At 33.2% G+C, this 27,008-nt stretch overlaps 1 protein-coding gene across 1 annotated transcript in view; it reads right to left on the minus strand.

Moving 5' to 3' along the window:
- Window positions 1–1,168: 1,168 nt before the first annotated feature.
- LOC129965577 (uncharacterized) overlaps window positions 1,169–27,008 on the minus strand; it is a 29,772-nt gene continuing 3,932 nt past the window's right edge. Inside the window, exon 2 of the mRNA XM_056079594.1 lies at window positions 1,169–4,617. Coding sequence (XP_055935569.1) covers window positions 2,119–4,584 — 2,466 coding nt within the window. The 5' untranslated portion in view covers window positions 4,585–4,617 and the 3' untranslated portion in view covers window positions 1,169–2,118. The remainder of the gene's footprint in view (window positions 4,618–27,008) is intronic.

A 27,008-nucleotide genomic window follows, 5' to 3' on the forward strand; every position in this document is an offset into this window, starting at 1 on the left:
GTGTTAGAGCGATAGCAGAAGGACAAAATTATTTCGATAAATAAAATTTGCCACGTAGTTTTTGCATCTTAATTGTTGATCAATATCAAAATTCGATTTGAAGAAAATTCAGTATACATTTCGAGGGCTTTCCTTAAACACAGAAAGAACAAGTTTCATATCGTTAGTTTACGAGTAGGCGAAAAACTGTACACGCTCGCTAGTTTATTAATACTTGCTGGCAAAAACATTTTATCCGAAATATTTTTCATTTGTGTGCTGAACACGATTGACTTTCAGATAAAATGCTAAAATTCTCATTCTCAGTAGTGATACGTGAATGTGAAGACGCAACATATTTATATCCACTGATTATAACTTGGCATATGCTGAAAGCCACAGGAATTATGCCTGGATAAAATGACCTAAAGCATTCGATTTTAAGTAAGTCGAAAAGAGGAGAAATTTGTCTTTTCTTCCAAACTCGGGAAATACTTCAGAAAGATGGGCGTGTACCTTTACGTGTGTAAATATGACCTCTAGGTAATCGAGCCTGCAGATTTATGAAGGTTCAAGCATTTTAATAACTAAATTTAAACGCATAAGCACAAACGTAATATTTATAATAAACATCGCAAAATATAACTCAAAATAAGCGCTATCGCCATTTGTTTACGTCTGTCACCTGGCACTGCAAGGCGTTTTTCTTAAACGCTCTATCTTCGCGGCTGAAAGGGTGATTAGCAGACCCTTTTTCTTATTCTTCACCCGATTCTGTCCTGCTTTCTCGAATAAGTTTATTTATAGGTCTGAAAATCTGTTTTGATTCTACTTGAGTAAACCATGCAACATATAAAGATGGACGAAGTGAAGAAACTTGAAAACAATGACTCAAAACGTTGGGAAGAAGCGATGAGCAATACGTTGAGATTTGTGCTAGGTGTCAAAGACAATGCATATTTAATTATTAATGTTAAATATAAGAATAATCAGTTTATGACAACAAACTTCTCGAAATATATAAATTATGGATTATCAGCAAAACGGACAACTAAAGTTGGAGGGTGGAATTAATGAATCCCAACATATTTCTAACATCAATTATTGATATTCTGCAATGGATCATATATTTAAAGTGAGTTCGTTTGAAATAAACAGAAACCTGTTTGTAAAATTAGTTTATTGCCCTTTGACGTGTGGATGAAGGAAACGTTTATACAAATCAATGATATTTATTTTAATCATAAAACAACACCAGGAAAAAAAATAAAACTTACAGTATCAATCTGTCACTAAAAACATTATGCTAGTTTTGAAAGTTTTATAGTAAAAATGCCGTGAGCAGAAAAAATCATTCAGGTTAAAAAAAGTGCGACTAGATAATTTTTAATAAATTTATATTGAATAATTTTATGAAAGATTAACATGAAAATTTCTATTTATATTCGAACCAAATAGCTTAAAAAATTCAAGTTATTTTACTCTACAAAAAGATGCAAATTATTATAGCAGAGATTTTATTACAGTAATTAAAAAAATGATAATTTTGATTTAAAAAGTGCGAAATTATGAAAAAAAAAATGGTGAATTTTATCTTAATTTAAATGCATGTACAATCTACAAGAAACAAATGAGTGTTTAGAGCACTACAAAAATTTGACAAAAAGTATACAAAAGTAAAATTTACACAATTCAAAAATGTCTATATTTTATACATATTCTTCCAGATGTTTAATACATTTCAAGAAAGCACTAAATGGCAAATACAAAAATATTCATTCATTCATCTCCACAAGAATAAAAGCTTACTTAAAGACCTCTAAACCTTTACAAAAAGGAATGCGTCATTTTTTTAAGTCCTTGATTAATGAGGAAATATTTACATACAAAAAAGTTACTGAAATCAGATCTATATCAATTCACACAATATCACATAATATCTGACTAATTCAAAACGGCGAAGTGTCACTAGTGTCTTACTTTGATTACAAATGAATCATTTACAAGGACTTCTGTGCGCATTGTTTAATGTCACAGCACTTGCTCTGTAATAAAATACCGCCGAAGTCATAATTTAAAAGTGACATTTTATAAAAATTCGATTAGTATCATTAATTGAATAACGGCTGACCCAGTACGTTAAATTGAAGACCTGGTTTGGCAAGAGGTAGTGATTGAGCTTGACGAGTTGGTCGAAGTCGAGTCTTTCTGTTTCAGCAACAACCTGGAGGAGAGTTTTTTGGCCATTGATGAATGCAGGCGCGTGCTATTCGTCAGACATCCTGATCCCGTGGAAGCGGAATTAGTGGTTGACCTGAATTCAGCAGGTTTCGATTTCTTGCGCCACTTGTCTTTTAAATATTTCACTACTTTGCTCGAGAAAGAGAAGGCAGCACAAATGAAGACTCCTTGGAAAGTATTGAGAACGCAGAACAAATACCACAATGATTCTACGTCTGCGTAGCTGGCAACGACACCGACGATCCACGTCAAGCCCATGAGAAGGGCTAGCCTCAGGTAGAGTTTAAAATTTCGTCTTTGCGCTTGGCTCTGCTGTTTAACAGAAGACTGTGTAGTCATGAGGATCATTCGTGAACTGGTAAAGAACAAGACCACATTCATCAGCATGATTAAAACCAGAGGCCCAAAAAAGAAGGTTGCGAGAGATCGTCTTTTCAAGAACCAACACTGAGGACTTGCGAAGCCAGGTCTATAGATCAATGGGAAAGTATCAGTGAATTCTGCCACAGCCAAAAGGCCAGTTAAAGATAAGGGTGTACCCCAAGAAAAGAAGGAATAAATAATAAACCGTTTAATTTGTTTACCAGATGACACTCTCAGTTCCGTCGTGGCCATTTTTAGAGTCCGCCAAACGTCGAATGCTATGACGGCCATCCAAAAGAAAGAACTTTGGAAAAAGTAGTATTTGAAAAAGGCAACTAAAGTGCACGAAGACTGACTAAGGGTGGTAGACGCACCAATGATGTAGGATGCATAGGCAAAGAACAAGGCGACGCAGAGAGAAACCAGGCATTTTCCTGAAAGGTTCTGCAAATCTGGCACAATCCAGAACATCACGAAATGCAAAAAGAGAGACAACATAGAAATACCCAGTCCAATCAATGTTACGTATCCCATAACCTCAAAAAATTTATTCTCGTCCGATGCATATCCAAAGTGAGAACATACTAAAGTTTTGCCGTCTCGGGTATGATAATTGGTCGGCTCGTACACTTTGTCATATCTTGGAACGTAAATGCTGTCATTTAGGTATTTTATAAATTCATCATCATTCAAGGCTATCAGTAAACAATCGCGACTGAGATTACCTTTTAACTCACTGTCATTTGTAATAGAAACATTATACGTTTCACCACGCACATTCTGAAGTGGGTTGTCAACATCCTCAGAAAGTTCATATTTGACTTCGTTATCTTCGATTGCAGGCTGTATAACAAGTGGAACATCGCCACTGCCGGATACTGTAACTTCATTAATAGGTTCTTCTCGAAGTACACAGGAATCACCGAACCTCCTGTATCCTGGAAGGCATAAAAGACTTCGACATTTTTGGAAAAACATATCCCATACATCTCCGGGATCACATTTTTGATTCTTTCCAACGTTTTCACCTCCTGCCTCGTTGACATCCAGCAACAAGGAGAATGCTTGTGGCTCGATTTTACGAAAATCTATTCCTTTCATTTCTCTGAACTGACAGGAGAGGTCAGTTGCCTTTCGTCCATTGCAGATAGCACAATGGGGGTTTCTGAATTTGTCTTGGTCGTAGATGAACCTGGCTGCCATGTACGATTTGCACATTATTCTGGTGTTTTCATCTTCCCAATCTAAAGGACAATCCGATATAAGATCCGATTTACACAAGCGAATCTTGCTTTCGAGCTCTATGGGTATGATCGGGTCAAGAACACAGTTGTGATAATGAACCGACCCATTCGGTCCGGTAAGGTAGAAACCCCAACTGGAGTTGTCAGATTTCAGAGTCTGGTAGACTACATCCTTGGTGATATTTATTTGATTTTCATTATAAGTGGTTATAGAAGGGCATACCAACTTAGGAGACCAGAGGGTTATGTTTTCAACCTGATTATTGCATATACTACAGTAGTAATTCTTGAAAGTCATACCGGTCACCTTATTGGTAGCCGGTAAAGATCCAAGAGGATCGGGGGAATTATCTAGGGTTGTTTTGCTTTCACACAAATTCCGGATCTCTTCGGGGCCATCATAAGAAGGTGGACAAGAATCCTTCATATAGATCCCCATTCCTTCCTCCAGGAGATGATACATTTCGAAGCATCCATGTCCTGAAGAGCTAGTCCAAGCGCTTAACCCAGGAGCATCGATGCAGCAATCCCCAAATTCGATGCACAGTTCATCGCAGGCACAGTTCCTGTCCTTGAGAGCAGACCCTTTGCTTGATTCCTCAGCACAACTATCCAGCTGGGGACAGCTTTTACCAAATTTCTGTACTTCGGTGAAATTGAATGACATTGAAGCATCGGCAACGCGTATATAGCACAGGCTAAAGAGAATGACGATACAGCAAATGGGCATCGATAGACGTCGCATATTGTACGGCATTGCAGTATTAACGTTGTAAAACACCTTATGATCCTGAAAGAAAAAAAAAATGCGTATTAATATATTGCAGAAAGACAAATCAAAATTATGTTTGGAACAAGCTTAACCTCAAATAATAAAATGAAAATCCAAAAATATTTAAAATCATGACTATCTTGGATATTGACATGGAATATGGGTCAAAGTTTTATTTAGATGTTAAAACTTTCTTGAATATCTTGAAGTAAATTATTTTCTCACAAGTTATAAAGGAAAGAATACAAATGAGAAAGAATCATAATTCAGCAATTTAATATAAAAATACATCCAGTAAGGGAAATCTTCATTTATCAGTTTGACGTGTCCTTTTGAAGTATTATATTTAAGAACTGTATTACAATAAGGTAGTTTATTTTAATAATTTCGTTTGGATATAAGATAGCATACAATATTAAATCGCATTCCAAAACAAATTACTCGCATATACTCCTTTTATTAAAAAAGTTCAGTGTTATTGTTAATACCCTACTTTTAAGCTACAATGGAGTTATTTCGGAGCGGAACTCGTCATTCGGAATCGTGGTTGGATGACAATGGCATCCGTCTTAGTCTTTTTTCTAAAAATTGACCGGATTAAAAATTATTTTTTGTCCAAGGTCTATACTTTTTTACTGCCAAGATTATAATTTTTGAAAAAACAAATCCTTTATTTCAAAAAGAATTAGTTTATTCAATCATTTTCAAAGAATTTTTTCCAAAGTATCAATAGTTTAAATTTAAAACTGAAGGTAAATATTGTCTACGACCAAGAGATTTTATTTTTAAGAAGGTATATAAAGAGGAAAAAATGAATTATCGCGGTAATCATTTAATCTGAGTAATGTAACTTAAAAGAAGAAGAGGGTTTAACGCAAACTACCATGACATTTTACTTTTAAATTTATCATTCTAATTAGGAATAGAGAATGAATTTGTGTCTGAAAGCATTACAAACATTCACTTATTGATGAATCAAAAGTAAAAATCTAACTATCGCGATTATTACCAAAATAGATTATTATACTATACCGAGAAACCTCATTATGTTGATTCCCTTTGTCCCCCGTGACCTGGGCGTCCCGGGTTCGAGCATGGTTGTTCTCTTCCTTGTGTTCTCTCTGTGAGGTGCGTGAATGAGCCCCCACCCCGTAAAAAAAGGATTGTGCAAGCGAGTGTGTGTGCTATCTTCATTTGAGCTAGAAGTCAGACTTCTGCCCTCGGGTGCTCAGGGGTCTTCACCCTCAGAAGCTACTGCGCAAAAATTTGACTTCAACAGTCATACGACAGAAAAAAAATCCCCTTTGCCCCGATTCACTTCAATGTTAACTTTTTTACAACGTCGCTGTGTTTTAATATTCGATAAAGCGGCATCTAATCTAAATGACCAATACATACATTTTTTTTTAAAGTTTAATGAAAATGATTACTTACAATTTTAACACAAGATCCAGCTATTAGCATCAGGTCGCTACTTCATTTTGTACATTTTAAATATTGTAATTCATTAATTATACTAATTTGCAAATTTTATTAACTTGTTTTGCAGATTTTTTTTTTTTTTCTCCAGGCCCAAATATTGATATACCAAGTTTCAAAAAAATAAGTCAACCAGAACGATCCCCCTCCACAAGAGTCAGAAAAAAAACTAACTTTAAATACCATGTACATAGATAACATGGAATTTATTTAATAACATTAATGACAGAGGGATTAACATTCAAACATCTTCTTACAACTTTGTAGGTATTTTTAACAATAAAAATTTAAAAAACAAATAAAACGTTCAAATGATGCACCGTCTTGAATGGTGAATAAGAAGCGCCATCCGAGTGTAAAGTGTTAATTTCCGTTGAGTGACTCGTGACCAATGGTAAAATGAGCACCTAAGCCCAATTATGTAGGAGTACTCGAAGTGAGAGCCTCGGAATCTTATTACACTGTTAATGTAATTTGTTTCCTATACCTGCTTTTTAGACAAGTAACATTTCCAGCATTTTCGTTTAATCCGTAAGCACTTCCGCGGAAGGTTTTAAATCCATTGTTTTATTTTTGTTACTGAAAAATATTACAAATTTGACAACGTGCATCAGTACTACCTGCACATTCATATGGGTTATCTAAATGGAAGAGCTAAATCTATAGGAAAACGAGGTAGTTCCTTTATTGAAAATAAGGCATGAGATGAGGGGATTTACAATATGCTTATACTAATTCTTTCGATTCATTTTACATTATGGCGATGAAAAAAGTACAGAATTATTTTTGAACTTCATTAAAACAGGACTGTGGAAGGTGATATTTTAGAGCAAACAGCACAATTACACAAGTTCTTCTGATGATGCTTTCGCTATGTATGAAAAAAATTGTCGATAAATGGTGCTGCACAGTTTGAAATTCTCAAAAATCCGAATAGAACTCATTCTTATAGTAGAAATCTATGCTTAAGGGTCAAATACCTCAAAGGGGAAAAAACGGGAGGGAATAAAATGATATTTTTTGAAATTTCTATTACGCATCACATCTACCTCTCTTCTGGATCTCATGTCGTTCGAAAAATTCAAATAAAAATAATAAAAATTAACCCTTATCAGGCGCTAGCTCTTTATACGCAATTTTCACTAGATTATAGTTGATTTCAGTAAATACGCGCAACACTTAGCATTATAAAGATAACATTGATTAAACATTTTTTGAAGGAGTTATAGAAATATATGAATTTTAATTATTTAGGAAGTATGATATTTTTTAAAACAATCTACAACAAGGAATCACTCCACATGAAGGGATGTTTTTCTGTTGCACAATTACAGAAGTATTTCTTCCTCCGGTCTTTGTAGGATTAGAACATACTAAGTAGTTATGTTTTCTTTTAGTATCAAATTGCCAGAAATGCAGTTTCCCATTTAATCACTCCTCATTGTATGTTGTTCCGTACTGTGTAGTTTCACTTCATGTAAATTTCAAATTAATGACAACTCTTTTCCGAATGAAGTTCTTTATAAAATTTTATGATGTCAAGGCTAGTCCTAGCACTAGAATCAAAATCACAGGGAATTGTTTTCAAAACATTCACTCTATTATCACTGCCAAAATTCATACAATTTAATTCATTTTTGTATTTTATTTTTAATATGATAATCAAAGTTTGGGAGGTATCAATAACTCCGCAGCTGATACTTCACTGACAGGACAATCGTGCAAACATTTCAGATAGCGAGTTTCGACATGTTCCGTCTTGCTACTGTCCACGTGACGTACGACCTCAGCGACAAAGCACTGTTATCAGAAAGTGTTGGGAATTCTCCTACGAGCTTTTCCCCTCCGAACTTGGACTGCCTTCCCCTTTCACATCCTAGTCAAAACTCGAGGTGTCATGTTCTCTCCACGGTCACTTTCGTTTTTCGGTCCCGAACGGCAATGGACAAAGATTATCCTGAAATCTGGGACTTTCCGTTGAGAATCCCACTCTAACAAGTTGCCAAAAACGAATGAGAACTTGTTAACGGGGCCATCGAGAGGAAATCAGGATGCACATCTTCCACGGACACTACAGCTAACTTCTCTCAGTTGAAAGAGAAATCATTATAATAGGGTCCTCATGCTTGTTGAAGGGGGGGGGGAGAATATAAGAATTTTTCCAAGGAGCATTTTTTTTTTTTTTTTGAAATTCAAAAACTATAAAATTACGTATCTTAGAAATAAAAATACATATGATAAATGTAAATGAAATAATTTTAATATTCACTTCAACTGAACCATTATTTTAATATTTCTGGATGCTTTAGTGAAGAGCACTAAAGACATCTGCTATGCTCATCGTGCAGTTCATAATCCAAAGATCAAAATGCAAGTCCTTTCAATATTAACCAACGCCCGGCTACAGCTTGATGCTAATTTCGCTAACATATTCGTCCTTCAACTAAAACAAAATTCATTAGTAAAATGTTAATCCTTGCTTTTGATCAGTGCTTGGTAGAATGAATGGGGAAGAGCACGAAATGCCAATTAACTTTTTTACATTAAAAAAATGTACTGGGAAAAATGTATCTTTAAAATATTATAAATATGTGTTTTAAGTTATTTTGTTTTAGCCTCGGTTCTTAAAACTTTTCGATTCTGCTATGCATAAAAACTGTTTTCTATGCATACAAAAATCAGTTTTCTTCAGGTAAGTGAAAAACTTTTTGGGAAATATGTCACCAAAAGAGTCGAGACAGAACTCATTTAACACTGGAAACGACATTTTTCAAAACTATATATAACTCTCGAAATTATCAGAATTCCGTAAAATTTCATTGAGAAGTTAATTTTATTACGACAAATCGATTCAGTGAAGGGGAAAAAAATATTTCCGTAATGGGAAAAATTTCGAGAAAGTAATTCACTCGATTAATCAGTTTGTTTCAATACATCTGTCCCCTCGACTCATTTCCATTGACATCAAATTTGCGCAGATGCGATAATGAAGTTAGAGGTGTCTTGGTACATACGAACGATATAGTCTATAGTAGGAATAGCTTTCAAATTTGACTTCTTTTAGTTAGAAAATGGCAAATCAGAGAAATAAAACCGGATATTCATGCTAAAGGAGACATACCAAAATCTATCGCAACTCCGTTCAGAACTGGCCTGACTTAGAGGTTGGATACAAAACTCAACTCAGTTATTGGCTTTATGGTATTGTAACTCATCCACACAGGACATTTCCGTACGGGTCATAAGCGTCCAATAAATCATCCTTAGTTCATTTGAAAGAGTGGGGTAGGGAGTGATTAATATAGGTTTCCTAAAAACATTAGCTGTTGGCGGGAAAAGGTATTGGTATTAACTAAATTTTGATGCTTAAACAAAAGGAAAAAGCTTCTGCCTGTGCGTGTATGTGTGCTTGCTCTGTACAAACCAGACCATCTGACTGATACCTATCATGGTATTGGGACAGTACGAAAAAGTCATACAACCTTTTTTATGGCGTAACTTTGAGACAAAACCTCGGGACGCGTAGTAAAGGAGGACTTACAGTGTATTCTAGCAAGGTGTTCATCTTCGTTGTGGTAGTGGTGGTGCGTGTGTGTGTGTGTGGGGGATAAATTATCTTGAATGACCGATCGAGCTGCATGGAGTGGTGCCATATCAGTGTGTGTGTGTGTGTGTGTGTGTGTGTGTGTGTGTGTGTGTGTGTGTGTGTGTGCGCGCGCGCGCGCGCAATACCATACCGTAAATATTTATGCACCGCAGCGAGAAAAGGAGGGGAGGAGAAATCCTTTTCCATTCTACTCGACCTAGAGAAAATCGGTACAGAAAGACGAAAGATAGGATGGAAATGCATCACCACCATTCAGCCATCCATCAAAAGACCCCGCCCTCGGTTTCTTTGAGAAAAAATAGTAGCATTCGCACGCACGACAACATATGCAAAAACTTCAAGGTTACCTCAAAACGAAAGAATCTTTTTTGAAATGTTTATGGCATCTCCATTATTTTCTCGACCTTTCAACAAAAGATGATTTTTGCTGCTGCGGAACGCTGCACATGAGCTATGGAATAGTGTCCCAGCAGCAAATCTGGCCCAAATAGCGAAAACACCAACGAAACCACAGAGATTCTTTTATTTCTTGAATAGAGGAAAATCTATGTTAAAAATTCATCCTAAATACATTGTGTGTTTCGTTTACATTAAATGAACGTGTTTATAATGCTTATTTTTTCCCCCAGCTTTTTATGATTTACAAATTAAAAGGTTTTACATAAAAAAAAACTAAAATTAAAAGCCATTTTTTAAAATTCTAATATAGATAGGATTTTTTTAATAGAAAATTTTAAAGTTAATTTTTATGGAAAATTAACACAAAAAACTGAATTTTAAATAAAGAAATATTTTCAGTAAACTAAAAGTTAGGTAACATTTGATCAGATCTGAGAAAATCACTATATAGTATTGAAAAATACAAAAATCTATATCAGAAGACTAAGTTCTGCAAGCAATAACTGACTCATTTCCTCCACTCACATTACAGTCAGTTATTTGCAATGTAAAATATTAAATTCATTATTGTGTTTGCATTCTTTTCACTTTAAAATTGTGTTCTAGATATTTAATAGGAATTCTGAGATGTATTAAAAAAGAAATTCTGAAATGCATTGTTTATCATAAAAAATATACCTTAGAAATTCAGCATTTTATTTTCATCAGAATTATGAAATTATTTCCAACAAATCAATGGAAATAATTTAACAGCCAAAAGTAACAGTTGTTGCTATGATAAAAAAAAAAAAAAAAAAAAAAACAAGAATAGAATAAGTTGTACTAATTATGCTAAGAAGTAATTAAAAACTTCTGAGGATTTAATACTTAAATAATTTTTTTAAAATTTTAAATGAAGGCGATATTATTATGCCAAATTTCGTTTTATTAAAATATACATGAAATGTTAAATTTGTGTGTGTATATTAAATATATGAAAATATTTAGCAATATTAAGTATTTGCCCGATTTTATTTCTTTTTTGGAGTTCAACGGGCTTGCATAAAAGTTATTCCATTAAATATTTACGGTCAAATATTGCACAGCATTAAAATGATTTAATTGGGTATGATGAAATATATTATTTGTTGCTGAAACAAGCTGAATGTAAGTTAATTACCCGGTTAACAGGTTAAAAAAACATCATTATTGACTATATTGTTGAACTGGAAACTTCGTTTCTAAATTATTATATAAAGAGCACCCAATCTTTTTTCATGAAATAAGACTCAAAAAAATCACATGGATTGCTTCGTCTACTTTCATTTGGAATATCTTTACTTCTAAAATGTATACTTTCAATGAACTTCCCACTAGAAGAATCAGGATATTTAAATCCTTGACGAATTTCTTTTACTCGGGCACCTTGACTGTCATTAAAAAAACGGCTGATGTTTTCAAAACTGCTGAATTCTCAAATGGGCGTGCAACTAAAGGATGAATAGAAAAACGTTAAGAGAAGGACTGTCAACCGTAGAAACGGACAAATGAATCATCTACTGAATTTAGCTTTTCTCGCTAATAACTGCTAATATTCATCGAAAAGACTCATTGCCCACTAATATTTGAAAAGGAAACTTCACGAGAAAGTAGAATGGTTGGGAGATCTTACTCAAGTTCGAGAAAAAATCCGTCGTATAAAATACCATGCGCAAGACACATCTGTTTTGTTGACAATTATCATATTCCAAAATTGTTTCATTTCTGGGCTCTTTTTTAGTTCGAGAGCATCTGATCCTTAAGATCTGCCTGCATTCAACAAGAATTTTAACACAATTATTACTCATAATTTGCCAGATGTTCCATTTAGAAGATAGGCGAGAAGAATTTTGGTGCGTACTTGATCATTTTGCACCCTGGTCAGATGATACTCAAACCAAATGAAATTTAGTACACCAAGTACTAAACTTCCACATTACACCAGCATGAAGATGATTGGCATTTAACATTTCCACTTGATTATCATTCCTTGAAGTGCCTTTATTCTGGTAGTTATTTAATTAATATATTTTAAAACTACAGCAAGACATGAAGTTTCCCCTCACCCTTATAATCTAAACAAAGCCTTAATCTATTGCCGATTATTCATCGTTTAGCGTTAACAACTGTACTGTTTGTTAGTTGTCTATATTTCAGGCATTAAGGAACACTAGTTTAAGTCAAGCTAGCTAAAATCAATGCCCGAAAACTGCCAGATAGCGAGATACGACAGAGATAGATACGACACAGCACAATCGGTCGTATTCCTTGAAAGGTCAAATAGGATAATCGCGATATTGTATCGGAAAAATCACTTCGTCTCAAGCAAGCAAACGCTGTGTTTGCCCAGTAACACAGCTAGAAAGTTAATAAAAGATTATCTTTATTTTCGAATCGGCCGATATGTGGGTCGTTTTCAGAAACTGGGGTGTTTGTGTCACGCGCACTTCGAAATTGAGCTGGGTCACATCAGTTGCGAATGCGCACAATGGACTCTTAACTCTTGGCGAAAACAACAAAGAATCGAACAACATTATTTATGGAAAGCTTATATCGAAGGTAAACGCACGTTAGTTTAAAAGCGGCTTTCAGACTTGGATGTAGAAAAGAGCTTTCGAAATAGCAACCTTGTCGTTAATAGTAGTAGCAGGGTCAAAGAAAAAATTGACCCATCGAAAACTTCTCGCGCATTGAATTATTGATTTTAATTTTAAATCTGCAATTGAGTATCAAGTAATTTATATTTAAAAATCACTTAAAAAGCCATCATTATCTCAAATCCCCTTATATTATTAAAGGAATTAAAATAATAAAAGTTCCAAATAGGATGTGTCATTTAACTAGAAATCTAAGTAAATCTGTATGACAAGGGGTTAATCGAGTTTAGGCGTGTTTCAGAGGCAAGGCGTAAAAAAGTCCGCCTCTGGGTCGTCCATCCTCGGGACAGAAACCGAATTCTATGAGGATTCTGATAATTAACTGAGTAAGGATGGAATAACGACCCTAGTTTTAAATGGAGATCCAGGAGAAAAGAACACATCACAAAATTGCCATATTAATGAGAATGCTGGTTTCATAGAAGTGCATTTAAAAGATGCATAGCAAAAGTATTGTACAAATTATTAGGAAACAAAATTATTCAGAATTATATACTGGTTTTCTATTCTTAATCCTGACTCAATTGTCAATTTCTAAACCACTGAAGATGGACATACACATTCAATTAAAAAATGTTTTGAATGGCTCAAATTATATTGTGTTGTTTCAGTCAATAATATTGTCGAAAACCTACAAAATTTCATTTTTTTATATAATTCCTCAACCTTGTCGATCATATTAAATAAATTACCACCGATGTACTAAGAAGAACGTCCCACTTTTTTACGGTCATAACTGACCGAGTAATGAAGCTTTGATTTTCGCTATTTCAGATCCATCATTGGTCGCCTTGAAGAAACGGAATTCGTTGAATGAACGTTCTTTTTGGAGGTAGCTGTTGCGTCGTACACGATTATAGTAGATACTTAACAATTACAGAAGATAATATGACCAATTACTTATTCTTCATCCACAACTTCGGTATTCGCAGAATAGCAAAGCACGGTACGGTAAAATAGCAAAGAATATTAAAAAAATATCAACGTGCTCAAAAACCGATGCTAAAAAAATATTCATAAAAGGTAAAGAAAAATTATTAAGGCCATAAATTTTTAAAAACATTTCTCAAATAAGTGCGTGTTTCAGAAGTTCTAGTCGATACAGTAAAACGAATACAATTATTAAGTTGAACACAAAGTAACAGAGGACTTTCTTTTATAACCACACAGGAAAGATTTCTTCGGAATTTTATATATTATTCTCAAATCAATTAAAAATAAAATGATTTAATTAACCAGTCATTTTGAAACTACATCCTTAGACGATTGATTTTGGGCTGGTTAATCATAACATGCTTCTAAATTTGAACCTGGTTATGTTACAGATAAAGAGGATGAGATAGAAATTGAATACCGATTTTTCGCATTTAAATGAAAATCTATTAAATTATTTCCTTTTATACAACAAGTACTTCAATGGAGTTTCAAAATTTTCATTGAAAATTAGGGAAAAAAATTGAAAGTTGCACTTTTTATTAAATTTACTTCTGAATTCATAGCTTTTTATTTAAAAGCGAACAATCGATAATTCGCCTTTCACCCCTTTGCACTCTTTCCAATAACATCCGGGTGCAAATTCAGGAGCCTAGTCAAACCAATAAAGTCGTCTTAAATTAAACCTCAACTTAAACCAATAAAGTCGCTGTTTTGCACACCCACCCACCCTACATCCTACTGTGTGTAGGATGTAGTTTTAAATTGACTTACGATAATTCGATGTATTTGTTACTTCAAGAGATTTCTATCCTAAGATTGAAATAAGTTGAATGTGTTAATTAAATTATTTTATTTTTTCCCCATAATTTGAAATTTCTCACGATTGGACTAAATCATTTACCCAAGGATTTGAGGACTCATACTTAGAGCATTAAAGGTCGTGAAAGGTGACGAATTATTACATAAATGTAATTTTCTTTTATTGATGAAACTGAAAAAAAATTATTGTAATAAAATGAAACTCATTATAGTTGTTTGGAATGACGAAAATCAATAAGATTAACATGGTAGGAAAACAACTAGCCACCAAAAGTCGATTATAATTATGTTGGAAGAGAAGTATATTTGTAAAATATATTCACCAATAAATTTAATTTTTTTCTATATTGTAAATTTATCTAGTGCTTAGGCTATATATGTTACATTAATTGAATTCTTTTTCTTTTTTTCTTTTTTATCTTAAAACTAAATCCCACATTGAGGCTAATCAAATACAAACCACTGGGTAACGCGATTCTTCAGACAAGAATATATTGTAAGTAATAGGCTATAGTTCATTGAATCAATACATACCATCCCTTAGAGCCTCTAAAAATTCCAATAAATTATTAAAGGAATAGGTATAGTTTTTAGTTCTTTCTCCATTAACCTTAGCACCCCATTGCCCGAATGCGGATTACTCCATAATAAACGACTCCATCATAAAATCTAGGCCAAGTCTTCATAAGAAAGAAAAAGTGGAAGGTCTCGCTTTCAACCAGTGCAGCAGAAGCAAGGAAGAAAAGGTTTCTAAAAAATGTGTTACACCCACCAGGTGAAAGCTGCCGGCCGAGAGGCCCAGTGCCGTCCCCCGCCCATTCCCCCAAAGTAATAACCAAAGAAATTTCACTACCCACTTTCTGCTATGTAGGTCATTCAGTATTTGGTTGGAAAAACCTCAACCACCTACTCTTCTATACCTCTTCTACTCATTTCTGGAGTGGGTGAAACTAGGTTAAATGCGTGTCACCCCCTTCCCAGCAGATCCGCATACCATGCCCCCAGCAGTGCGTGAAGCAGCGATCTCACTTTCCCCTCTACCCATTCACTGGAGGGGAAAAAGGGAGAAAACGGACATTAGAAAGCAATAGGGCGATAAGATGTAAATAAAATATCGCTCATTTTAATTGCTCAGATCAGTATCATTTCTGTCGGCAAGAGGTAGATGCACCCGTCTCGTAACAGAAATGCTGAATCGAAAAACCATAAAATGAGGTTTGAAATTTCACATTATCATGTACCATCATGTTAAAGATACAATTTAAAATCTACCTTAACACGAAGTTTCCATTAGAGGCAAGCTTCAACAAGGAAATAGTTACTCTAGACAATTTATATTTACAATACAGAAGAATGTGTGTTGATCTGTGCAGCAATTTAGAATAATAAGATTTGGCTCAAATGTATTTTTAAAAAAGGGAAAGTGCACTTAGAACCGCAGTTTTCCAATTTTAACCCGAGTTTTAATTCAAAATTAATCAAAAGTTTTTTTTTTTAACTTTGATAACTTCGGAAATTATAGCACAAATATGTTTTTGTCATTCTCAAATTATGTATTTTTAAAGATGACAATTGAATTGTGGGTAATTCTTCTGATATTGGCAAAATTTTAAAAATATTTCCCCAGTACATTATGCGCCACATTTATTTGGATGAAATTCAAACTATTTTCATTGTTTTATCGGGTATTTAACAAAGCATTTTTCTTCCCTAATTCAAAACCAAATTATAAGAAACCAATCAATATTTTAATATACTTTGGCAATGACTTTACAAATAAAAAAGAAAGAAAAAAACTTTAGAAATCTTTAAACAAAACCCACAAATATATTAAGAAATACGTCAATATGTTGAATGACTGTTCTTACTATTCTTTATCCATATGGTGAATATATATCTACATGTTAAATAATGAGATGACAACTTCAATAGGAAGACATGCGCACGAACAAAACAATTTTTTTAAAAAAATATTTAATTTTAACTAAACAGTTCGTATTAATGTTATTTGGAAACTGTTCATACTATAACACCTGTAGAATTTCCGTTGCCATCCTTTACTTCGATAAATGGAATTTGAAAGCACAATGATAGTTCAGTGCTTTAACCCTTTGTACTCGGATGGTGCCTCTCACTCATCATTCAAGTAGGTGCATCATTGACATTTTATTTTTCAATAACGCTTGTTAAAAACGCCCGCAGAATGAAAAATTAAACCACGTTTTCTTTTACCAAAGAAATTCGACTTAATACAATTACGTATACTTATTTTCAGAGCAATAAACAAATCTTTGTATTAGGCAAAAAATGCATCGAATTACTTTTCCGAATGCAAAGGGTTAATACTATGCCATAAGTGTCATCACGAATGTGCCGAGACAATTCGGTTCGGATCTCCCTCAGCCATATAGTTCCAGTTAGTAATATTAACGTTCCGTTTTAAAGAACATCAGAGCTATTTTGGTACGGACTATTTGGAAATGCGCTCAGATAGCGAGGACGACCCCAGAGCTGGCATCCCTCTCCAAACTTCCACACCACTCCAGCGGGAGGACGTTTGGCCCCGACGGATTTAACCTGCACCAGACCCACTTACATGGCGATTCTTTGGTGGAATCGGATCTCGAACCTGAAACCCACCGGTTCCGAAGCCGAGATTTTACCACCAGACCACCGCGGCCCCCATGTAGTTCCAGATTAAAGTTTAAAAAGCTGGTCATTTTCACCACTAAGAAGTCATGGAAAAATAATTTTCTACGCGAAATCTGACTTTAAAGAATCATACGAAAACAATGAGTAAAATCTATGAGCAGAAGTAGTCACTGACCCCATCATCATCTTCAATTCGCGGATCATTCCTCTCAGGTTCCGATGAAATGAAATTGAAGACGATTCTCGTTGGCATAAGTTAAATCAAACGTTCCCTTGATCTAAAAATAACGTGCCATTGCGGAGGTGGTCACCTTTCCATTCCTACGTCGAAGGGTAGTGAATGACACCTGCCTTTGTTTCGCAAAAGACATTACTTTCGAGATGCAGAACGAGGGCAGGAGGAACTGCTGCTTCTTCGGCAAAAGCGGATCTCCGGGTTGAACATACCTTGTGACGTCACAGAAGGAAATCGAAATGTGATGAGAGCGGGTTTCGGTTTCATCGCTGTAGCGCGCATGAGTTTGTTTACTGTAAGTTCATGTTACCCTTTGATAGAAAAATAATGAAGAAATCGGCGTTCTGGCTTAGGGGTAGCGCGTTTTCCCAGTGATCTGGGGGTCCCGGTTCGAATCCTGGTTGATCTTTACTCTGTGTTCCATCTGTGAGGTGTGTGAAAGAGCCCCCCTGTAAAAAGGAGTTGTGCAAGCGAGTGTGTGAGTGTCATCTTCATATGAGCTAAAGTCAGACTTCTGACCTCGGGTGCTCAGGGGTCTTTACCCTCAGAAGCTACTACACTCCTCTTTCCCCGATCTCTTGAACTTGGTTTGAATTTTTGTTCAATCCAAGGGGATAAGTAAAAAGAAATACGGAAGATTCTTCGGATCGACCTTCAGTTTTAAAACCGTGCCTATCTTCAAAAAAGTATTTTTGTCCCTGCCTTAGGAAATTTAGCATCAATTATGTTTGAAAGGTTAAATGATCATTTTTTTTCCAGTGGTACACTTTATTTTTTAGAGGAAGACGAGGAGGAAAGTCAGAGATTGACCACCTGTGGCTTAGGACCAACCGCCTAGAAGAGGATGGCAGTTCGGAGAATTTGTCAGTAATATGGATGGATTTTGTTCAAGACAGCAATCGTCCGCAACAAATCGTTCAGTGGCGGCGGGGTGGTTGGCTGTACACAAGAAGGTAAACTTTTGAGTTTTGAGTTTCGGCCGTCCTCAGAAAAAAAGCCGCCAACTGCTTTAAGAATTCAAAAATTACTATAAACAAGGTTACACGGCATTTAATGCGAGCTAGCGCTGCATCTAAATTATATCATAAGTACTGACCTGCAGTATTACAAATAATAAATTCACAATCAAAAATAATACAGCTTATATAAGACGGAAAAAATGACCCAGCATTGGCAAGCTAGAAACAAGAAAATAATTCACTTTTTTAATCATTGAAGTAAAAAGATCCCATACGAAATGAATTTTTTTTTTCCCCCGTTTAGCAATGTCGACCATTTCGTAGAAGGCACCTTCGATCGCAAAAGTTTCGAACAACTATGTAGCGAACTAATAAAGTATCATAAAGAACTAATAAAGTATCATAAAAAACTAATAAAGTACCATAAAGGCAAAATTTTTGTTGATAAGACTGAGTTGCATAACTTGTATCTGTGATTTCCACTTGGGACAGAGACGGCCAGTTATGAAAGGAAAGTTATGGACAGAGCGTTTCAGATATCTAAAAGAATACATCGAATTTTATTTGAAGTATTTAAAAGTTTTTTGACTAAGTTGGATTGTTTTGATCTTTACTAGAATTCGTATCTTCCGATGGACATCCGGCAAATCGTGTTCAGTTCACAACACGATTCAAGAGAAGATAAGGGTTAAAAGTGTATAGTAACCGAAGCATCAGTTTTCAATGGACATTGAAAGCTATCTTTTAAAACCAGAGCAGGAAATGCCGAGTAAGGGGGGGGGGAGAAGAAAGGAGCTTCTGACAATAATTAAGTCTGTCGAAATATAAAATCATGAAATTCAGATGCGCATTATTTCCGGTAATGGAGTTATTTCATTGTTGCTCATTAACTAAACGAAACAAGAATGCACTGTTCGCTTTAGTATCCTAAGACGACCACTGTTCGACGATTCTATCTCACTAATCGAAGGATGTGCGTAATTTCCGGAATTAAGTTTATTGCTAAATAAATATATCCTCATTTCATCTTTCCTCTCACCCCTATTTCGTCGAATTAAACCCATCCTAACGCATGCTCAAAAGTAGAGGGTTTTATAATCCGTTGGCAAACAATATAAGAAGGAGGGAAGGGGCAAAATGACAATTATAAACTATGCAATTTAATATAAGTATCACAAATATTTATCTGTATAAAAAAATGTTTTTTGCTTCCAAATTGTATAAAACATAAGGAATGCTTTAGTTAAAGTTGTGTGATTTTATTATTAAAAATATTTACACACATAGAAAAAAATATTTCGTGCCACCATTTCTTTTGGATAAAATTCCAACTTTAAATCATATAATTCAATCTTCTTGGAATTACTACCCACAGTATTTAAATGTTGGCATTCTTTAATAATTAAGAAATATTGATTTTCGACTAGTTTTAAAAATATCTTGGCACTATCTTTTCCAAAAGCTTAGATATTATGGAATTGAGGATTCAATTATAAATTTATGGAAAACTGAAGCCATATTAATCTTTGAGGAAGAGTATTCATAATTCCACAATTAATATTGAAATGCAGCTTTAGTATTTTTTTCGGAGGTGGGGATAGTGAAGCTTGCGCTCCCTCATTAACTAGTGCTATTTGCATTCACTTTGTAAATTTACTGGAGTTTAACTGTATTTGGCAGGAAAACTTGGCGAGCATTTAGATGAATCATAGAGATTGCCTATTTGTAGTTCTGATAAGAGATGATTGGTGGTTGAGAGGTATTTCTCATGGATCAATCATCTTTTTCCCACGATAAAACTAATCAAGCATCTGTAAGAACGCGAGAAAAATCAAATTTTACTTTTTGATTTGATATTTGGTGTCTTTTTTTTTTTTCTCCTCCGTTGCTTTGACATAGTTTTAAATACTAAATAATACTATTGAAATATTTGAAACATCAAAAGTAAGGCCATCATCTGAGTATAATAGATGCAATATAAATTATATCGTGAAATTTATCTCATTTATTTCGATTGCAGAAAATGCTTCCAATATAAAATCAGAGTAAATTGAATATTTATATAACAATTTGGAAAATACTCTCTTCGACCTAAAATGGAACAACTTTTTTATATTTGTAAATGTCATACAAGCAATGTTAAATTATCATTAATATTGGGAATTTCCAACAATCAAAACAAAATATTTATATTTCAGACTAACAGCACCAAATGTATCACAGATGAAGTGTGAAATACGATACAATCTTCCATGCATATAATTTAAAATCAGATTTATCTTAACATCCAAATATAACAAAAAAATGATGGATAACATTTCAATAATATATTAAATGCAAAATTATAATTAGAATGCTTCGACTACTTTTATTTCTCAATGTATTACATCTCCTTTAATTAGTCATTATATTTTTAAAATTAGATTTTCATTTGAAGTAAATATTCTTTCCAAGATTTTATCAATGTATTTTCATTGACGGAAAAATAACCTTTTCTTCAGTACAACTTGATCTTTTTGGATATTAAAACATACAAGGCTGTAGCTTGCACTAAATATTGAAAAATCCTTTTATTACTTTCTTGGATAAAATACAGTCACAAAGAATTTAAAATAATCGTTGAATAGTAGACACTAAAAACTGTAGATAATTTTAGAGTAACAAAGATTTGTAATTGTTTTAAGTATAAAAGCATCAAAATGTCACATATCAATGTCACATATAAGGGAATTTCTTCGAAAAAGGGATTCTACTGAATATTACTTTCAAATTATTAAAAATTAAATTTTTGCCGTTAATTAAAAAAAGCCAAAGCACCAATTACATAGGAAGTTAAACATTTTATTTTAATAAGTAATAATAATAATAGTACAAAGAAAAATAAATTCAGTTATTTTTTCAAAAATAATTCCTAATATGCTATGAAGAATCATGCATGATTGATGTTTTATATATTTGTAAAAGCTAAATAGATTTTTAGGATTCTACAAAGTAATGTTCTTTAAGTAATGCAATACTTTAACAAATAAAAACATTGTCCATTTTATCACATTTTTATGCTGAATATTATTTTTAACAAATACTTACGAATTCTAAATCTGGAGCAACTGTGCTATTACTCCAAAAAATGTCTTATTATTTCTAATATATAATTTATGAAAAAAAAAATCGCCAAGGATTAAAGGAAATAGGTGTCTAAAAAGGACATTTTCAAGTATGAAATTTGAATATATGTTAGACAGAATACTGAATTTTAAAACTTTTCTTTTCTGCTGCAACAGGACACATGTTTTGGCTTTAAATCCAGATTTTATTGATAAAACCATATAAATTAATTTTTAAAAAAATCTAACTTAATTATCAATAAATACAATGATTGCCGAATTTCACATAATTATCACCCAATAAGATGTCATTTCTTTCACAATTTTGTATCTTAACCCCTTAATTGTTTAACTTTCTTTACTACCTAATAAGATGACACCTATTTTGGGAATGTTTTCTTATTTTGATTCAAATGGAAATCCATTGAATACTTGAATTATCTATGTATTCGAAGTAATTTTAATACTGAATTATAATCGTTATGAATGGTTTATTTTTTGCTTACAATTCTCAAAATTCGATAAATCGATGCACATATGGCACTCGGTCAAAACAGTTAAGCGGTTAAGAAGGGTTCTGAACTAAGAAAGAATAGTTTGTAGTTTTAGAATTGCATGATTTAAAAAGTACATTTTTTAAAACAGCAGAAATAAGGAAAGTGTGCTGTATTTAAATAACCTAAACATTTTTTTTTTTTTTTTTTAACGAAATAGAGTAATAACTTTATTAATAAAATAGCAGTGAAACTTTTATAGCTTATTTATCTTTGAAAACAGAATATTTAAAAAAAAAAAAAAAAAAACACTTTAAAGAAGAATGAAGCACAGCTTATTAAAATTATATGATCGGGTGCAATAAAAGAAAATGCTTCCTCAAGTCACATAACTAAATTCTTTAAACTCAATAAGGCAAAATGTTCTTTGGTTTTCATATAAAGTTTGAATTCAATTTGACATTTTAACAAAGGTATTTTTTGAAATTTATTCACTTTTTCACGATATACGATACATTCTTCGTTTTTCTGTTTGAACTTATATTTTGAAATCTAATATTTTTTTTATTGTGTGTTTTGCTCTACCTTGTCTTATTTCCAATTCATAAGAACTGGTAGTTTCTATAGCAGTTTTTGAGGCAAGATAATAATTCCCTAGATTTGATTATCAAATTCAAGCAATGTTTGAGATCTAATTTAAGCAATTCTTCATTATATATGTATGCATCATTATTTTATTGTATTGCTTTAAGTATTCGAATAAAATTACTATATCCAATTGAAGTAAAAACACTTTCAGAAGCCTATTTTGCTACTTGCTTTTTGTTTTCCAAGGTAACTACTTGGAATGATAGAATAAGGACTCACGGTCTCCCCTCCCCAAAAGATATGAATAATAATATCTAAACATTTGCTCCTAAATACAATTGTGTAGAGCTTTCCTGAAAAAAATTATCTCCGAAAGCATGCTAATATAGCTGCGAAATAAATATTTTGCAGCTTACTTATTTAATGGTATTGGTATAAAGGTCCGATTTAGTATAATGATCTAAATGTGGTAATTTTTTTTGACAAGAAATTCTGAAAAGTAAAGGAGAAAACAAAATATAAAGCAATTATGAAGTCTTTCTTTCATACGTTTAATCACTTTAGCAATTGATGTAAATTTTTTCATAGCTTGCCACGTAGTAGGTATGTAACATACACTAGAAGGCAATTGTACTGTTGAAGAATTGTGAGTATAAGTGAAAAAACTAAATATTATTAATATCCACTTAAGCTTGAATTTAAAATAATTTTTGTATATTTTGTTTCATTCTGTTAAATTAAAGAAGCTATAAAATTTGCAAGATACATTAAATTTGAAAATTATAATTTTTATAAACGTTTTCGTTACTACAAACTTATAGACGTATTTTCCTTTTTAATAAATTTTTGGAAGTAAATTTCTCATTTTATTTATTATTTTCAACAATTTTCTAAAACTCGGCATTGATCGTTCGTTTCAAAAGAGCGATATGAACTATCGGCATTTTTCCGTGGAAATTCCTTCCAGTCTGTTATCAGAAATATGGAGTGACATTCGCACACAGACATTGATTAATTAACTTGTGTCGTTCGTTATCGTTGCGCCAAATCTTATATACATACACTTTATAATATGGCAGCCATTTTAATGAGTGAGCGCATTTAATACTAGCTAATGAGTGAGCGCAAGTTACACACAACTATTTTTATTTTATTCTACAAAAAACTATTAAAACTTGATCTTTAAAAATGGAAGTTGGTTCACCCCTACGGAAATATGCACCATTATAAGTAGCATTTTTAAAAAGACAAGTGGATGATGTTGGACAAGATGTAAGTATAGGCGTCCCAGAATGCAGCATAGAAATTATAACAACGTAGTAGAATACGATGCAACTATAGGTAAACAAATACAGATTTCTGTATACGAGCTCAAATGGACAAATTTTTCTACAGATAATATTTTAATACCAATAATGATCACCATAATTTAAATTTTTGTGTATTCCATACTGAAAATAAATGCCAGTATAGGTATTCAAAGAACCAGATTTGACGATGGCAAAATTAACACTACTCAGAAAGCTACCAGGGATTAGTCAAGGGCCTACGGAGCATTTCTATGCATTTTATGGCTTATGAAATTTAAATTTTTTTCAAACCTAAAACTATCCATATTTAAAACTGAACTCTGTTCAGATATATCAAATAATTTTAAATGAAACAGAACCATATCCAGGAATTTTGAAGTGAAGTGAATACTCTGAGACACGTTGCCACACAACCGAGTAATTGTACAATATTGAATAATTGTTCTACATTCGTTAATATACTGTTGCGCATATATTCGATAACATTAGTTCCTTCTACGATTTTGACGGGGAAAAATATTAATCAAAATCATAGTTTTGTTTCTGGAAAATTAAATAAAATGGAAAAATTGTTCCATTCGCCAAAGGTACGCATTCCTGCAATCCATCTCGAATTCGCCCCCCTGCTTCGAACATGCTCCTATCAACAAATTTCCGCGAATTCCGACGTCTGGTTATCAGTCAGAGGGCAAGTCGGGGCTGTTTAAACACCGTGACTCATTCATCTTTCACTTCCCCAAAGGTCCATTCTTTCACTTCTTCCCCGTACTTATAGCAAAGGCATTACCCCCACATGGTAACCAAAGAGATGAACCGTCCAGTTGGACCGCGACCCTCGAAAGATATCCCGAAGGTCATGGTTTGATTCAATAACGGAAAATTTCAAATGGTGACCCCCCAAAGGGTACCTCTCTTATAAGCATCGATATTCTTTAACAATTAGAACATTTTGTTTCTATAGGCGCAAACTTTTAAAGGTTTTCGCACCCTCTTTTTGGTGCTTTCATATCAAAAAAACGCTTAAAGCACTAAATTAAATACGTAACTAGCAATTGAACATTCCATTGAACAAAGCAATTGAACAAAAACTAGCAATTGAACAAAAACTTAAGAATTCAAACACAACTTATGAAGAATAATAAAACTTTCCGAGATGCAATGAAAATTTTGCTTTTCAGGATTTGAGAGATTTGTCTTATAATTAGAAGTATTTCTTAATTAAGAGAAGGAAAAATAAATTGCTATAATAGTTCAAAAGAGCAGGGGCATTGAGCAATTTGCAAATATATTTCGAAATTAAGTTTTAATAATGGTTATGCAATTTAAAGGGCATTGGTTTCAGATAGTGTATTTATTACAAATTGCGAGAAAAAATGTTGACATTACTTAAGCTAATAATAAACGAAAAAAATTTAAGAAGGAGTAGCAGTAATTTCTTCAGAACCGCCATACTACAAAACTTCAGAAAAGTAAATATCAAATAAGATTTTTTTTCAATGCAGAGGCAGAAAGTTTATTCTTATAAAACTTTTAATCAAACCGAAAACACTTACACATGAGCATAGTTCGAAGGGGATAATGGGAACTTGCGAAATTGCTCTCACTCATTAACTAGTGCTACTTGCACTCATTTAATAGGTTTATTGGAGGTAATTATCTTTGGCAGGAAAGAAATTATAGAGAATGCCAATTTCTCATTCTGATAAGAGATGACTGACTGATCCTTGAGGGATATTTCTCATGGAATAATCAACTTTTTGCCACAACAAAACTGATTACGCCTCTAAGGGAGCTCGATAACATCTTAAGAAATTTTTCCTCTTGATTTGTGGTTCGATGTGTCTTTTCTCCGTTGCTTTGACATGGTTTTAAATAAGAATAATATTATTGAAGTTTCCGAAACATTAAAAGTAAAGACATCTTCTGTGTATAATAGATATATGAATATAAAAATATCGTAGTAGTCTTAAGAATGTAATTAGATGCGCCAAACTTTATATATTCAAAGATAAACTTCATAATATAGCAGCCATTTTAATGCTAGAACGCATATGGCATTAATTAATGAGTGAGCTCAAATGCGATTGAGCGAATCGGACACAACAGTTCGAAGATGTGGAATTTTTCAATGAGAATCAGTGGGGGAGATGATACTGTTGCAACAAAAGATTATGATACATTTATAAGTGGTCACATTTCCTTATGAGAAGTGTAACTATGACCATGATGAATGGCTAAATTGGCTAAGACCGATATACGATGAGATAAATTTCGATTTCAATGAAACAAAGTCCGTTATTTATTGTTATTGTTAGAATCTTTATTTCAACAGCTAAAAACATTTCTGACAATCAAATAGATTTTCCTACTGAACCCGCTTTCACGGAAGTTAATAGGAAATAAACTTCAAAATTTTGAATTATACTTATTTAATACGCGAATGCATTGAAATACGCTTGCCGGTCAGCTTTTTGACAGGCAGAAAAGAAAAGCCCTTACGAAATAAAATCATTCAAAATAATTTACAAATGAACACACAAAAGCTATATCAGAATTTATAAATTCTGCCAAGCTCACGAACTACCCAATCCATTTAAAATTAATAACCCTCCCCTTGAGAAAAAAAAAAAAAAAAAAAAAAAATTCGAGCTAATTCAATATACAGATGAGTTCCCACGCGTTAAATTTCAACAAGTTCGAATAAGAATTTGAGTTGTACAATTCAGAAATTCCACAAGCTAGATGAATGAGTTTTGGTATGCGGCCTTAACACTAAAATTACAGATTTCTATCAAATTTGGAGAAGAAATTTTAAAGAAATTTATTCATATGAATTTCTAAAGAAATTTATTCATATGAATTTCTAAAGAAATTTATTCATATGGATACAGTTAAAAGGAAAGAACCACATGGATAAAAGACGATTCAATTATTAAGTAGTGGAAAATTTTAAATGTTTTTTTTTTTTTATCATTTGAGCGCGTGTAGTTTTGGATTAAATCTCACAAAGGGATGACCATCTTAATAGATTCGCATGTACGACGATCAAACGGTCCTTATAAAATTCCTTACATAACTCACCGAAGAGACTTTTAAAAGTCATTTTCATTATATTGAGAAGCATAAAACGTTACAAAGCATCGAGGGCAGAA

Source organism: Argiope bruennichi, chromosome 4, assembly GCF_947563725.1.
Source record: "Argiope bruennichi chromosome 4, qqArgBrue1.1, whole genome shotgun sequence".
Lineage (NCBI taxonomy): Eukaryota > Metazoa > Arthropoda > Arachnida > Araneae > Araneidae > Argiope > Argiope bruennichi.